At 36.2% G+C, this 17,945-nt stretch overlaps 1 protein-coding gene across 1 annotated transcript in view; it reads right to left on the bottom strand.

The window, feature by feature from the left end:
- Nucleotides 1-15,871: 15,871 nt before the first annotated feature.
- The window catches only part of LOC145768813 (transmembrane protein 237-like), a 31,535-nt gene continuing 29,461 nt past the window's right edge, over nt 15,872-17,945 (bottom strand). Inside the window, exon 11 of the mRNA XM_082580412.1 lies at nt 15,872-17,772. Coding sequence (XP_082436538.1) covers nt 17,744-17,772 — 29 coding nt within the window. The 3' untranslated portion in view covers nt 15,872-17,743. The remainder of the gene's footprint in view (nt 17,773-17,945) is intronic.

Consider the following 17,945-nt stretch of genomic DNA (forward strand, 5'->3'; position numbering starts at 1 on the left):
CTAAGTGAAGAATTGGAAAACACAACAACTGATTTTTAGTTTACAGAATAGAAAGTTTATGAAATGAAAAAATGTTTAAATATCCCCTTGTTTTTTAATGAAATAATAATTCATCAAAACTACCAAAGCAATAATTGTACCAGAGACAATGCCATTATCACTGCCAAACTTTCACAAAATAGATTTATCCTTACTTTTGAAATTTTGCAATTTAGATCAAAATGTTTTCATTTGTTACGACTTTTTGCAGTAACTCTGAGCATTCGCTCCTTGCTGGCATCGTATGAATAATAGTTTTTCTCCACGATCGTTATTTATTCGCTTCGCCTCGCAGTTTATGAATCAAAAATTTTTGACTCAGCCTTAATCAAAAGCCTTTTATCGATTAGTACCTTTAAAACTTCGCTTTCGCTCTCGTCTCGACAAAGTCTGAAATTGTAACGCAACAAAAAGTTTCCGGCCAATTAGCCACGGAACAGTCAATGATCGATTCTGGATTAACGCTTTGCCTTGTTTGACAAAGAGTCTACGAGACTTTGCAGCTAGCCTACTTCTTCGCTAAGATAACTATAGAAAGCGCTTCACTGATTTAAAAAAAAAACACTTTTCGGCACAAAGTTGCCATCAAACTCATTTGGCATTTTTAAAGTAAAATCAAAACAAAGTTTCAAATAAAAAACTTTACTATGACTTGTGTCTGCGATGAAATTGGCAGCAATGCACACGATATCCTTCTGATCGGTCTGCATATGATAAATGAAAGAAAAATGATGCGAGTCTGTTTAAACTCTCAAATCGCCTCCATAGATATTTTCGGAATCGAATTACAGCCAAATTGCCGATCGTTTTTTATCTCAAATTGTCCGCTTCAATATTGTCTGATTGACCCTTGATATTTTCCACATGTGTGAATCGAAACGGTTGCTATTGTCGCGTCACAATATAATGATGCATGACGACAATGGGTTAATAACTGGTTAATGGAAATAATTACTCGTTAATGACTGCATCTCTGCTGTGTGCCGCACAGACAGATACAACCAAATTCGAATGACGTCATCAACTCACGATCCGAATGCGGAAGAAAGGACCTGATCGTTGAAGTAGAACTGAAAAAGAAATAATTACATCTACTCAACGCCTTTGGCCAACTCAAACAACGTCAGAGCAAATGCGGTGTGAGGAAAACGAAATAAAATCTCAAAAAAGTTCTGTTCGAAAATTGATCTTATTGCATCATTTAAATAAAATTGAAAATCGCAAAATAATTTAAAAAAACCTAAGAAACCTGAAGCACAAATGGCCGTTTCTGATCACAATCTCAAACAGGAAGAAGTTCATTGCGACAAAATGAACAAAAAGTTGAATTAAAAACATGATGCCACTGACACATGTGATTAGGTGCAGCAATATTAATAAAAGCGATTGAGTAGGCATATTATTATTTGTAAACAAAAATACGAATGTTTTTATACCATAATTACTGTAATCACTGTCGCTCTACTGTGGCTTTGACGAAATGTAATTACTAAAATTTTTAAATCACACAAATTAACAGAATAAGATATTACGTGTTATTGCGTTTTATTGTCTGAAATTATTTTAATAAACCGTTTGTGATTTTTCGTTACCAAGTACCGAACACAATTAAAAACATAGTTATTCAAATTTTATAATAATTACAGATTTAAACTCGCTAGTAAGTCACCAAATACGCCATAGAACAAAATAGCCTTGTTCTCAGTTTGATGTTTATTTGAACATTACTATATTTTTTACTTTGCTTGATGCTTTTCATATCAAACAAACAGCAATGTTAGAAATGTTAACTATCACTGACGAGCAATCTATCAGTAACTATTGGATCTTTGTAATTTTTTATAAGTTACTCACTTAGTAATGGGAAGCCTTGAAGAATTCGGCAAGAACTCTCCTGCAAGAAAAAATCAAAGCATGAAAATACCGCTTTACGTGGAACAAAGAAGAATGCAAATTACAAGACATCGCTTTTGCTTTCATTTAAACCTATGGTGTCAAAGATAAAAATTTTCACCACTTACGAAGATTTCCCGAACTACACAAAGAGGCTGCCAGAGAGCACCCGGTCTTTTTGGCATCTTTGTCCAAGACACGAAGATCCTTCTATATCCTGCTGTGTTTTATGGATGGAGAGTGGTACAACAGTGGACTCTAAAGAGGTAAATAGATAAGTTTTATGAAAGTTTGTATCCTTGGTCTCAGAAAGTCTCTTCAGTGATTTGACTGGCGTTTTCGCACACTTATGAAGACTTGAGCCAATGCTACAAGTTCTGTGACCGAGACTGACGCCAAGAAGTTGCCACTTGTTAAAATTTTTCTGTAAATCAACAAAGCAAATGTTTTTTTTAGAATGTAGAATTGTATTCATGTTTGTTGAGTATCTGCTGACTTGCAGAAGGCGAGAACCATAAACAAAACGGGCTTCCATTAAAAGAAAACAGCTGACGGAACCATATGCAGTGCGAAGTAGGATTTTGTCAATAAAATTTAAGTTGTAAGCATTTGTTTACGTTCAAGATTTTCTTACAAAAAGCTTGCATTATCACATGTCGGATGACTCAAGCCATGTTATGTATCCATTGACAGCAAGGTTTTGTAAAAAGCCATGCATGACTTTTACTGTAGCTTGAGAAGCTATTATGTCATTGGTTTCTGCGATATAAGTTACAGTAGGTTATAGGTTTCGCCAAGCTGCTACATATGTTTATGTTTTCATGGGTATTTGTTTGAATTTTTCTATAAACAAAACAAACCTGTCCCACTTTTGTCTAGCGCAATCATGAAAAACTAATGCATGCAATTTAGATAGCCACGCACTTACGTAAGATGACGGATAATAATCAAATTTAGGTTGTGAGAATTTCTGTTCTCCTTGCTCTGCTAACCACCGCTTTTGGCGCTTTGAATAACCATGTGTCATACTTTGTTGTAAACAACGACGCACATTTTTTTAAGAATCATGTAATGTATTTTGAAATGTTGCGCAAGATGTGTTTTCATGGAGAGAAATTTATTTATATGCAAAATGTTTCGTAATTCCGAGTTGGCTTTTGTATCACGATAGAGATTTTTATCAAAAGTTTAAATTGTGAAGCTCAAGGTAGGGTTGTGATGTTGCGAACAGTTTCATGCAGTCTAAATCAAAATTACAAATTCTGTTTAAGTTTGTCAACTTAAATTTTGTTTTTCATAAACATATTCTACTTGCAACCAATCCTGAGCAAAATGAAATGTTATAGTTGTTAAAAATTTAAACAATTCCTTAATTTTTCTAATGATTTTGTCAAGCTAGCATAGCTGAGAATGGTGACTGAACCAACCAAAAAGAGATAGTTTTCATTGCTATCTGAAAATTGCCACGCTTTTAGTTTAAGCCATTGTTACCAAATTATATAGTTAAACCATCTCTGGTTAAACGTCCTTTCCAAATTGTCCTGGTTTACATCAAAGCAAGAATACCATGGAGTTGATGTCACAGTTAAATGACATCACAGACGTCAGATATATGACGTGATATTTTATGCGTATTTTTAGAATTTCAGTAATGTTTAATTATTTTACTCACAGTGATTTATCTGATGTTACAGCAGAGGTATATTACAAAAAATAAACCAACTATATATTGTAAATCTTCATTAGTGAACATGAAAGATTTAAATAACAAAAAACAAAACAATAGTATGAGTCAAAACCCAGACCGCAGTGCATTAACACTAGTAGCTTTTTCTTGCATCTTCTTCATTAAAATAGACAGTTTAGAAATTCCCTTTTCCCTTTTAAACTATTAGAGCATTAGGAGGAGGAAAGATTCTACCCTTTACCTTCTGAGAGTTGTTGTACACATCATCTTGATCTGCATTTTATGGAAGCCACTAGAGAACACTCTTCATGCAGCAGTAGGCCTACAACGAATTTTGTGCTGAAAATACTTTTTTAATCTCAAACCTAATCATTTATTGCACTTTTGAAAGGTCCTTCATTTCTAGATCTCATCAACGTCATTACAGACAAGAGCTTTCAGAGCGACTGCATCATGAAACGTATATTAACATTATTTTTGGTTTTTTTGAACAAGCTTTGCTGGTGAAACCCAAGTTGAAATCTAAAATAGAGCCGAAGATAGTTAAAAGTTTATTTTACAAAATTTTGCTTACACATAACTAAATGTTGTCTTTAATTTCTTTAAGCGTTCCTAAGCACTGTATTGCGGTTATTTTGTCGTGTGAAGCTTTTAGGAAAGTTTGTGCATGTAACGTCTTGAAAAAGCAGCGCATTAATACCGCCATAAACTGGAAATACTATTTTGTGGTTAGTGTAAAATGAATTTTACAACAATCATTGTTGATACAGGAAGGCATATGTTGCCCAATTAAATTAAATTATTATGATATTATGGACGACAAAATGTGAACATTTAACAAAAACGTTTGACTTTATATTGATCTAAAGTTTTTTCTGTATCTTTTGAAGTTTTGGTAAATAGATTTCGGTTAGAATACTGCAAAATAGAAAAATTTAAAATTGTTTTACTTTAGAATTCTTATTCACACGTTGTCATCAGTGTGATTCGTAGCTGGTGTAACACAAATTAGCAGTTCAAAGCACTTGACTTAAAAAAGTATTATGAATGCCAGTTTCCATACTGTTCAAACCTTTGTTTTCTTATTTAACAAGATTTTCTTTCGACGTTAACGTCAAGCCACCAAACGTCAAGTAGACGTTATAATAATGAATGAAACTGTCTGACATGAAATTAGAAAATTTTCCCCGAAGATGACTAAATATCCTTTAATCTACTGAATTTCTTTCTTCAGCCTCCAAGAGCGGTCGTCAATCACCGGGGAGGAAAGAAAAGCGGAAGACATGACGAAGCTCTTCGCCTTATGGGTCCCGGATGTTTTTCTCGGCCAGCCAGAGCTTTATGACTGATAAAAAAATTTTAGCCTATCACTGCATCATGCTGAGATGTGAATCAGTCACTTTTGTTGGAAACTTTGTCATAATGGATTCAAAATCGCCTGAACGCCATTCATTAGCGAGATTTGTATATCTCAGCGAATTAGTGGTCCTATTTCGTAGACAATCGAATTAAGCATCTTACCATATTTTAATGGCATTGAAAGAGAAAATGGATTTTACTAATTTTTCTTTTATTGAGTCATACTCACCATCAAAGACATAAATTCAATAATCAAATTGTAACAGATTAGCAAAGCTTCTTACACATGCAAAATCTGAGCAACAACATGTTTTTCTATAACAAAGAAACGCTAAGAAAATAAATCATGACAAGACTAGGAGGCTACTGTGATAAACATCAAAATTTTATTTCAATCTTATTAAGATTTGGCCTATACACAATACATAGCCTACACTACAACGAATAAATTATTGAAATCGTTCTGTGGTTGCAAAAAAAAAAATCTTCAAAACTTAACTTCAATTTTAAACCAAAATTATTATGACAGTCCAGTTTTGATGAATTTTGTCAAGTAGAAAGTGTGCGTCTTAATAAAAAAAAAAAAAACAAAAACATTATTGGCCCTAACAATGCACAAAAAGTCACCAAAACAAAGTTGAATATTTCAAAATTTTCTGGGGACAAGCCCCCAAACTACTTTCCACACTGTTTTATTTTTCAGACATTAACTTTTACAATGTCCTTTTCAATTTACAAATTTTGCTTTGTTGAAACTTTGGATCTCCCCCAAAATATCGCTACTTAATTCGACGAACACTTTCATTAAGCCATCTTGAAAAGTCCACTGCTCCGCACTGCCGTTAAGGAGTTTCAGCCTAAATATTTTTGTACTTGTAGGCCTACGCTCTAGCCTACATTTAAACTGTTTCAAACTCAGTTAGAAGAAGATTGAATTTGCAAGCCTGTACAGGATAATTGTGTGTGAAATGCTTGAATGAGAAAAGTTCGTTATTTTGATGTTCACACTTATTTAATTTTGTACACTGGTGCAACAAAATGTTCGTTCGTTACTAAATTGCTGTTAAAAAAAGCGTTTTGCTCAGGGCCGTTGATAGGATATTTTAGGCCCGATACCAATGAGATTCTTGGGCCTCAAATCATGATAATTCTAAGGAAAACGCACTATATTGAAAGAATATGTTGTTGGTTTTTCTATTTCACTGGCTTCCAGAAAAAATTGCAGGCCCCTAAAATCATCCGATCCCGGCTTTAAAATTACCCCGTGGACCCCCCGTCAACGTTACTTGTTATGCCTATTTGCCCTTATTGCTCATATGCCCTTTTTCCGTAATCGATGTGACTCGTGAAGATTTTAGCACTGGCAAATTGATTAAATTTACTACAACCACGCAATCATAAAAGCGACACCTGTTGTTGAAAAGCCTAACTTCTTTTTTGTTGTAGGCTATTCATAAAACATCTCTGGATCTTGTCTTGGGGATTTCTGAAATTAATCACTAATTGTTCGGACAAATTTAAAATCATCTGTCATCACTAAACTACGTCCCACTTCCTAATTATTGGAGCAACTGGCATATTTCATTTGAGAAACAGCGGTTGACACACTGCGTACTGCAACCGAACTGTAAAACGCTGCTGCAGGGCCGATGAAAAAATTTGGGAACGGTACTAGTGCGTTTCTTGGGTCTCCAAATCAAGACATCTTTTCAAAAAAAGAAAGAGACTATTTGTCAAACCATCGAGAAAAGGGGTAGCATTGGGTCTTTTTTTTCGAAAAAGCAAGAGGTCTCAGAGGATTGGATGCAAAACTATACCTAAACAACATCCACTGGTTTCTTGCAAATTCCTGGGCCTTTTTCGGACTTCTAAAATTATTTCGGGCCTAGTCCAAAAGTACCAGTTTCCACCTTCTCTCAAAGCCACTTGCTGTAGGTAGAGCAATGATTCGAAACATTGGAGTGTGGCATCATACAAAAAAAGAAAATAGCATATAGCCTACGCAACTCATCGCTAAATGCACAGACTTTCGCAATGAAGCTTTATGTTACAATAAAAAAAAGCATGTTGAAGGCATATCATAAAATTGTAGCAAAATAGTCAATGTGGTATTTTCGTCTTGTTTGTTGTGACATAGTGCGGTTTAGCATAACATATCAGCGTATGCTACTAACAAACGACTGGCGTCATTCCTGAACACTACAAAGGGCACAACAGGGTGCCGCGGCATCACCGAGAACCAATCTTAGAGATTAAGTTAACAAACCTTTGTTTCTCGGCAATCGAGTGTAGCAAGAACAACTCAGCGATAGACACGTGCTTCGCCCATGAGGCTGGGCTCATCAGTACCGCACCAGGAAGATCGCTCCTTCTCAATTTATCAAACCTATTCGATTTTAGCACAAGACTCTTTATATCTACTGTACAATGCATGCGTTACTTCAAGTTAAACATGAAAAACAGTCGAGATATAATTAAAAAAGAAAATAAAGAAAAGATTGTTTGATTATTGTTGCTCTAGTCTATGCGCAGCGCTGCATAATGAATTGTGTCAGGCACAAAAGGGCTACAGAGGACATAATGAAGCGGTAGCCACTTTACCAAGTCGAAATTCTGCCACTAAAAATAACTAGAATGAAACCGCCAACCAATCATAAGCTACGGTTTAAGTGACGTAAAAAATAGCAAAAAGAAGATGATAGAAAGCAAATTAAGTGATGGATTTTTGTCAGCTGGTTGGCTTAGGGTAGGGATGTCCAACCTATTATTATAGTGGGCCGCATTGTCACTTGAAATAAATCAATGGGCCGCAGGACCTATTACATTTCAAGAAAAATAGATACCGTACATCAAGAAACAATTAAAAACCATTAATTTCATCTTTGAAAATAGGAACAAATAACACACACATAGAAAGAAACAAAAATTTATTTCTACAACACAAAGTCAATGAGATTCTTGACATTGTTTTCCAGCTGAGAGGTTATCAACATTTGCATTAAAGGACGTTGTCTTGATTCTTAGGATGTTTGCTAAGTGTTTGTCGGTCAGTCTGTGTTCTTTCTGCAGTTTTGATGTTTTTCATGGATAAAAATAACTGCTTGCAACAATATGTGCTGCCCCAAATAAACATTACTTTTCTGGACAAATTAACTAATTTAATAAATTCATTGCAAGAATGTAATTCTTTGTAAATTATAGGAAGAGTGTGTTCTCTGTGGAAAGTTTTCAAACTTTCTCGACTTAGCACTTCAATCAGTTCAAGTTGGAATTCGGGTGGCGCTTTATCACACTGAAATGAAAATGGGTTACTGAATAATTTTAATATTCAATTTCAATCTTTTTAAAGTCAGAAAATCTGACTGTAAATTCTTCAAGCAAATCTTCACATAATTTAGCATATTTTTCATAGCTCTTTGAGATCTTTCAGATTGACTACGAAAATGTACAATTTCTCCAGTTTTCAATTGTGCTATGAAAAGTTTTAATATCCTGGTAAAGCTACTTATTCGCTCGAACATTAAACTACACAACTGACCTTTCTCTTGTAAATGCAATTTGAGCTCAGCTAGCACTTCTTTGAGGTCAAATAAGAAAGACAAATCATTCAACCATTCTTTATTTTCTATAAAGTTCACATTTTGTTTCTTTTTCTCCATGAAGTTAAAAATACTACTTGGAGTGAAAATGACTAGCGGGCCGCACAATAATCCTAGGTGGGTCGCAGGTTGGACATCCCTGGCTTAGGGGTTAGGGCTAGAAAGTAGTCATTTGATTGACGCGGCTTCGATTCCCATTTCATCCCTTCCTCGACAATGTTATGAATATAAAGGTTGTGTACAAACTTTTATTGGTGTGCTGTTAGCAAGCTAACCACTCGCCTACCTCTCTTGCTAACGAATTTACACCAGGCTCTGAACTCCCCCGGCTTTGGACACCCCACATTAGCCTGTATAATATACATTTTTAATATACGTATAATATTTGTCCGCCCCGTTAGCTCAGTGGTTACTCGCCCGGCTCAAGATCACGCGGCGCTGGTTCGACTCTCGGGGTGTGCGCTTGAGCAACGCACTTTCAGGACTGCTCTCCATTCAGCGGCACCTAGTGAATGGAATAATTCTCCGGCAACAACACTCCAACAATCGGAAAACTTCACTCTGCCAATCTCGGTAACCGCCCTGCGTCAAGAGCCTCTGCAAGTATGCGAAACTACCAGGAATAACCTATCAAGGCTTTATCAGTCCGAGGATAAAGATTCAAAAACCAACCAACCATAAGTTTCTACATTCTCAAATGCATATAACTGAATTATATCTGCATCCTAGGCAAAGGCTATTCTTCATTACACTTCCTTACCTTTTCCATGACCAGATCAAACCCGATATGCCAAAAGCATGGTCATTTAACAAATCTTGCGCAATCTTAAAATTTCCTGAACCGCAAAACTTACTATCTTTATCTAGTGATTGTTTTTTTGAACTTTTATTTGTCACATGACGCTAGAGTATTACTTCTAGATTCCATTGATGTTTCACTGGTCATTCTAGACTGACCAGAACAGAATTTACAGCAAATTTAGTGTAGAGTCTGTAGACCAGAGGTGTGCAACATACGGCCCGCGGGCCAGAGAACGGCCCGCGGTACCCATTTACGTGGCCCGCACATTCTTCATCAAGTAGCCCATTATTTTTAAATGCTTTTCACTGTTAGATCGGAAGATGTTGTTATTTGTAACATCATCATTAGCGTTATTGACTTTTAGCATTATTACATCATTAGCATTATTGTTGCGTCATTAGTAAGCGTTGTAGAAAACCGCCTTGTTCTTCTGGCAATGATTCAGCAAGGGAACGTTCAAATATTACGTAACGCCTTCGAGGGGGAGGGGGGGTTTATGCAAAGCGTTACGTTAGCGTCACATCGGGGGGGAGGGGGTTCAAGCAAAACGTTACGTAACGCTTTCGAGTACGGAATGGTAGTTTTTTGTGCTGAATTCGTAGTGAAAAAGCGTTACATGGGGGAGGGGGGATTGAAAAAAGCGTTACGTTGGCGTTACATGGGGGAGGGGGGGTCAAAAATTCGGAAAAAAAAGCGTTACGTAATATTTGAACGTTCCCTAACATAAATCTTACTTTATGGGTGCAGTGTGGTGAATATATTAATATTTATTCTACAAAAAGCTTAGCATAGTAAAAATGTCTACAAGTAAGAAAAGGAAGGTTGATTATGAAAGCCGGAAGTTCAACAATGAGTGCTGTATAAATTACTTCGTTGTTCAACACAATCTAGATGTTGTTTGCCTGATTTGTCAAAACACTATAGCAGTAGCCTAATGAAAGAGTACAATATCAAGCGACACTACTGTGCAAAACACTCTGCTAATTATTATAGCATGATAGCATTGCATTATGAGAGCAGTTCTTTTCAAAAATGAAGCTGTTCAAGACAAAATGCAGGAATCAGCTTACAGATGAGCACTTGTCAAGTCAACTTCGAGTTGCCACTTCCTCCGTCAAAGCTGACATTGGCAAGATCTCTGGACAGAGAAGATATCAGACATCTCATTAATCACTCACTCAATGTGTAACGATTGTGTGTACGTTTCCATTAAATAAATTTTTCATATAAATTCATATGTTATTCGATAGACTGGCCCTCAGCTTCATTATAATTGTACGTTGTGGCCCATTGAGATAAACAGTTGCACGCCCCTGCTGTAGACAGTCAGAAAGTTTTCAATTTGATTTGAGAATGGTTTTTGGGCCTAGGTCAAACATTTGCTGATGGCTGAAATCTGAAAAGCGGTTTTGGTCTAATTTTTAATGCAGAAATAGGTATAGCAATCTTCTTACCTGTGCCATTTCAGTTTTTGAGCTTAAACAAACATTAGCCTGTTTATTTTGAAAGTCATGTATTATTTCACTAAATATTTGTGGTTAGGGAAATCACTGTAAGCCTACTGAACTAAACTTACTTCTCATTTTACTGATTGGTGGCTGAAGCAGTGGCGCCGCCAGACCATCAACATTGGGGGGGCAAAATATTGACAGTGCAAGAGACTATGACAGTAACGTAGTTAGGAATTTTGAAAGGGGGGGGGGTGTTGACGGCCGGCAGGCGAAGCCCGATGGCGTGTTCGCCGAAGGCGACACTTAGCGGCGGGGGGTCTGGGGGGCCTCCCCCAGTAAATTTTGAAAAATTACTTTCAGTTTAGTGCATTCTGAGAGCATTTTCAACAAAATTGTGGGTATGAACATTCCTGTAAAATGGTGCTGTCCAGTGGCAGAGCAAAAGGATAAGATCATGTTTTCTTCGGCATTTTTCGGAAATAAAGCTGAGTCTCTATGTTTTCTTGTTGCTATTCTTGGCTGAGATATTTGAATGTTTGGTATTGGCAAAACTCGCTCTTTTAATGCAGTTTCGTTTAAAATTAGGAAAACTTTGTTTTAGAGACATAGCCTAGGTTGATTGCTTTTTTTTTTGCGAGATTATTATAGTTTTATTATTTATCAATTTTCTCCTTGGTTGATCCAAAAAGCGATCTTATTCCGGTAAGTCACTAACTTTTATGATTTGAAGTCAACCCAAAGTTTAGAAAATGTAACGTCATAGACGTCATACATCTTGATGAGTGTCGGACAAAAAGCTTTGAGACAATGAAGTTACTTTATTTCTTATATATTCAAGTTTTGTATAACGAATAGCTGTTTAGACGTTAAACTAGATAGAACAAGCGATCTCAGCAGTTACAGATGGCTTGCATCCTTGCACAGTTTGACGTGAAATTACATCATAGGCTAAAGCTTTTCTTGGAGACAATGTATTAACATCCGTAAATTCAATTTGAAAAGTTGAAACCCCCCCTCCCTTGGCTACGCCACTGGTGCAAGACAGTGATATATTATTTAATTTCTTTTGTTTTCTACTGCTATTGTCTACTGCAATATAGCGTACCAAAAGTCCCACATTTTTGACATGTCTGATCTGATAAAACAAAATAAAATTAAAAATAAATCACAGTTTGATTCCGTATGGGACTTGCAACTGCCATGGCTAGCGAAATTCTGCGTAGCTTTTTCCAGATTGAAAAACCATTTTTTACAAATGCACTTTCTGATTATCCAACAGTCTGTTAGTTAAATATGCCTCATGATTTTGACTAGTCTGTTAGTTGACAGAGAAATTATCAAATACTGCACTGAAACGCTGTGAAAACGTTTTTCCATGCTTGGAAAATACAGATGTCAAAACATAGTAGATATATCAAACGCAGAGGCGATCACATGCGTATTGCGTAGCCTATGACATTGTGAGAATTGAGGCTAATAAAAGTTAATGGAATAAATATACTGTGACGGCCACCGGACGTAGTTCAACTGCAATAAATAATCAGCCGGTGTTAAATGATTTTTTATTCTTAATATTTCTTCTTCCTATCCACGAAGATTTCATCAGGAAAATGCACAATATCAAATGATAAGTTTAAAATACAGCATTAGAGAACAATCTTTACATTTCTTATTAAAATGCCAAAAATGCAGTATGACTGAACAATACAATTAAAGTCATCATGCTTCTACATTTATTAGACGTAAAAACAAGCTTCACTGAAAGTAAAAATAGTCAATTAAAACGCCAACCTCAGCCAGCTAAATCTGCTGATTTTACATCGATTCAACGTTGTAGGGCGTTGAATCGATGTAAAAAATGCACAATCTTGCTCGCGGGGACGCAAGTGTTCCAATTTAAAGGCAATAAGCAACGCAATATCTTCAGAAATAAAAGAATGAGAAAAGAATTTTACTGCAAGTGAAACGTATTTTAACGTCTAATAAACGTAGGTACATGTTGACTTTAGTTTCATTATTTCGTCATACTGCATTTTTTGCATCTTAATACGTATACAATGTAATTGTTTGCTCATTTTGTGTTTAAAACTTTATCGTCATTATATTGCGCATGAAATCTTCGTGGATAGGATAAAGAAACATTAAGAATAAAAAATCATTTAACACCGGTGGAGCATAATTGCAGTTTAATAGAATAAACTTTAACTAATATTAACAGGGCTATAACACACCAAGTTGTTGAAAACTCGACAGGGAAAGCAAAATGTGGCCTCCTTAGCTTCTGAATACTCCAGCCAGAGATAGTCATCAAACCACTGGTTACTTAGGCTACTATACTACTTTAGTAGACTTCGTTGAGTTAAATGTATATTATATCCTTGAAACATTGAATGACCCACTGCTGTATGCACTGCCACCACTCAAGAACCAAGCAAGAGCCAATCTGCTGAACACTAAACAGCCGGTAACAATGCGTGGCAGGCAGCAGGCGAAGTACGTGAATAGAATCACAAAATCGTAATAATAACAGCAGCAAGAAGAGCAAGTTTAAAATAAAAGAGAAAGCATTTACCACCCCCTTGCGTCTTGAGTTTACTTCAGGTTGACTTTAGGTTGGGATCCAAATATTTAAAAAAAATAACAATATGTAATAATATAAAAAAATTAAAAAGATGGTACCCAAAACATTGGGGGGGCAGCTGCCCCGCCTGCCCCCCCTCTGCCAGCGCCACTGAAGTGGCTATTTTACCATCAGAGAGCTGAAGTGGGCCTGGTACCCGGAAGGGGGCCCGGTACTTTACCATCTGACGGCTGAAGTGGCTGTTCTAACCTCTGATGGCAATTCCTTTAGAATTTAGATCTACAGTATATTAAGATCTTGATAATGTTTGAAGTCGCGGAAAATCTTTCAAAATCTAGGCGCCTTAAATATTCCGGGCCCGGGTCCAAAAGTACCACCTAGACCTCCCTGTCAACGCTCCTGGTTAGGCTACTACACCGTAGCCTATAGAAGACACGTTATGTCAATACTACCTAATGTAGAAACAGTAGGTCTTCATAGCCTACCTACTGCACAGTAGGCTAGACTTACTGCATTGTAGTTCAGAAATAGTCTTATGAATTAGCGCTGCCTTTTCGTATTTGTGCTAAAACATTTAGTTACTTTATTGAAGATGGACGCTGAAAAAATGTTTCTATTGGTAAAAAACCTCGATGTAGCCTATTATTTTCAACTTTTAGTGCAATCGTGAATCCAGAGGAAGGCACTTAGTCAGGTGCCCAAAAATAAAAAAAAGGAATATTTTTCTAGCTTAACTTCATACAACGACATGGAGCGCGCTTGCTTCAAATCAGAAATGGATAAAGAGAGGACGAAGATGTTTGGCCATGCTCTTCAAAAACAGAAAAGTGCTGTTTTAGCGATAAAAAATTCCCATTTATTAACAAAAAGTTTGCAAGCAACAAAAAAGATTGTTAACATCTTCTTGTAATAAACGTTGTTAAAAATACCGGCTGCCTCCTTGACTTGTTGTTAAAATGCTTTCGAAGTTTAAATTTGATGTAAAAGCAAAGTTAACATAATAGTTTTGATTTTAAGATTATGGAAAAATAGCCTACAGAGTGCGTCTTATAGGCTGCCAGAAGCATTTTTATAGCCCAAAAATACCTACCGGTACTTAAAAGCAATCAACAGATACCAGCAGACTGCATGTGTTAAAATATTTTTGGGACGAGCCCCCAGCTTATTTCTGTATTTCTCAAATTATTGCATTGTCTTTGACAGAACTCCGATGTTTCCCAAATATGTTTTCTAGATTTGCTGATGCTTTAGAGTTTAGAAGTAGCTCATCTGGCTTTAACAAAGCATTGAACTAAGCATTGGGTTTAACCAGATTTTAGTGTAAAAATAAATGAAAACGAGTTCGTAATTTAATGGTTGGAGTGTTGGACTCTGAATCTGTAAACATTGATTCGATACCCAGTCAAATCATACCAAAAGTAGTAAGCTACTGACTTCATATTCTTGTTTGGCACTTAGCAGGGAACGGAATCAGGGCAATAATGTACACAGCAGGGCTTATAATACCCTATGCCTATACGGCTACTTTGACATAGTCTACTTTGCGAACCATTAAGAACGGCGTATATCTCCGATAAGTAGCTTACAAAGCTACATAAAAACATAAATTATTACTATTGAAAAAACACAATAAAGTAGCTTATATATATCATTGTTTCGGTTTTATGTATGGCATATTTGGATGAAACGAATCACCTTAAAACTTCATGGATAATGTTCTGCACAAAAAAGCTTTGGAACATTTTGGCAGAGTGGGCTGAAAAAATGAAAGACGCCTAAGATACAATATTGAGTGCACACCATTGAGTATATTAATGAAACTTAAAGTTTTCCTTCTCCTGATAGGCAATTAGTCCAAGTAGCCCACACTGTGGAATTATTGCTCACAGATGTTGAGTAAGCTAGTGATTAAATGTAGAATTCTTTTATCACGGGACTGGGAAAGCTTCTTTGAGAGCTTAATCCTGGTAGTTTCGCACACTTGTAGAGGCTTTGAACAACTGATGATCACCGACTTTGACAGAGTCAAGTTCCCACTTGTTGAAGTGTTGTTGTCAGTAAATTATTTCATCTACTAGGTGGCGCTGAATGTAAAGCAGTCCTACAAATGGGTTGCTTTGGCGCACTACAGCAGGCGAACCAGCGCCGCTTGATTGTGCAGTTTCTTCGTTTGTAAAGTCAGGCGTTTAGTTTATCCAACTGAGCTATATGGGGAGGACAGTAGGCTAGTGCTGGTGAATACAAAATTAACTTTGACTTCAGCACAAGTCGTTTGCAAAGATAAATCCAGAGTATTTATTACAAAAAGAGAATTCTAAAAAAGCCATAGCCTAATCTTTTTGGATTCTTAGCTTATATAAAAATATGTACGATTAATCAACGAACCACCTCAAAAGATCAAACAAATGATCAATACCTACCTACTTCATTCTACAAGCATGCTAAATTACGAAATTCTAGGATTAACTAAATTGTATTTTACACGAAAACCAAACGATAAAGCAGCACATAAGAAAATACACGACTAATAGGCTACTGTTTTTTCAAACACATCAAATAAAAACACAAATTTTTTTACACGTTAGCCTACACCAGTTGTGCACGAAAGAAAGTTCTCAGAAAGTAGCTTAAAACTTCGCACAGGCACAAAAGTATAAAAATACACAAAGAACTATGAAGCGCAAGGGAACACTTAAAACTCAAGGCTGCAAATAGTACAACTTTTCCTGTACCGATGCCTTATCGTATGTCAGAAATTGTACTGGTTACATGGTTAATCAAAGCAGAAGCTTGTCAGTAAAAAATCTATATTTTTTCACAGTTGTTTCGTACAGAGAACCTACAAAGACAATGTAGACAGTAGTTCGTAGATTGGAAGTTTCGCAGAACAGCAATTTTTGCTCGATTTCTTAACTGATCACCGATGAGTAGCCATTAGCCAACGTAGGCCTGTTTAAACGTTTAATCTTCAAATGATGTAGCCTAGTGACGGCAACAATAGCGGCATGGTGACTGCGAACAATGAGTGTGTGGAAGCTTTGAAGATTTTTCAATCCTTTGCACAAAACTCGAATGCTACTCAACGTTTTAAGCAAGCAAACGTTCGCGAGTCTCCTCAAGAGTGGCATCGATTATATTAGGAATAGAACACACTTTAATAAAGATGATGTTCAAAATCTAATCACCACCACACACTGACGACACCCAATGAACCATAAATGGTATATCAATTTCAAATATCGTTTTTCCTGAGCAAATGAGTTGTTCTAATTTTATTATTGAATGCAAATATTTTTATTATAAGACCTACGTGATCGTCTCTTTCTAAACTTTTAGGCCTATAACAACAAATTTCGTAAGATTCACTAAAAAATTCAGGGTTTTGAAGTTAAAACCTTAAAGGGATACTAAAGGAAAAACCTGACTTGGCGATTTTCCACGTTCTTTGTGTTTAACATACTACCATAAAACGATTTTCAATAAAATTTTGCCCCATTGCGGTCTGACCACCATTGCGCGCGTGCTTTTGTCAGAGCTTTCAAAACGAAATTGGCCTGAGCAGCGAAGCGTGCGACTGTACACTGTACAGTTACGTCACTACAGACTATAACAATCAGCTAATCGCGCAATAATTGTTACTACGGGCGATTTGACTGTAGGCTATGTATGTATGTACATCAAAACAACACATTTCAACATCAAAACATCAGACAGTTTGCTCAAAACATCAGATGTGGTAACGTGGCTTTTGTTATTGCTGTCTTTAGTGACGTATTCTCGAGTAGTGTTTGCACTTTTGGTTATTTTGAAAAAAAATGAAACATTGGACTTTGGGCCTTGCCAGCGCCTTTGAAAACGAATTTTTTTTGGTAATTTTTTTTGAAATGTATTCTTGAATGTTCAGTTTACTCATTTTAATGCTTAATTCTCGTTTGAAATTTTCATTTAGTATGCCTTTAAGACACTTTTATTTCAAATAAAACTAGAAGTAACGTGCTTGGTTATGTAACCTAAATTATAATGATGTCAGTTGAACACAAGTTTACAAAGCCAACAACGTCTTGCGTTGAAGGAAATTTTACAAAAAGAATGTGAAATCAAAGTGTGAAGCACAAGCACGCAATAATCAACTGATAAAAATTCAGAAGTTTCTATTTCTGTCAACATTTTATAACTTTAAGTCACTACAATAACTCCCTGCGTGTACGCCAAAATTGGAACTACACAACGGAGTGTTGCACTAGGCTAGATAGGCAGAAGACGATTCAGATGCTGCATGTTCAAACAAGCTCCACTAAGAATCAAGCCATCAAGGTTTCAATCAACTTCAATTTATGTTTCATCATTGGAAGTAAATAAATCTGAAATAAAAAAAGAACGTTTTACTTTGCCATGAAAGTGTCGTCTGTTACAAATAGTGGTGTTCTGAAATATCACAAGGTCAAATATAAAGTGAATGGTAGTTAACAAAAAGAACACAACATATAGTCAATAGGTTATACGAATCGACAAATCCAATAGCCGACTGCATAGC

This window comes from Aplidium turbinatum, chromosome 4 (genome assembly GCF_918807975.1).
Source record: "Aplidium turbinatum chromosome 4, kaAplTurb1.1, whole genome shotgun sequence".
Taxonomy (NCBI): domain Eukaryota; kingdom Metazoa; phylum Chordata; class Ascidiacea; order Aplousobranchia; family Polyclinidae; genus Aplidium; species Aplidium turbinatum.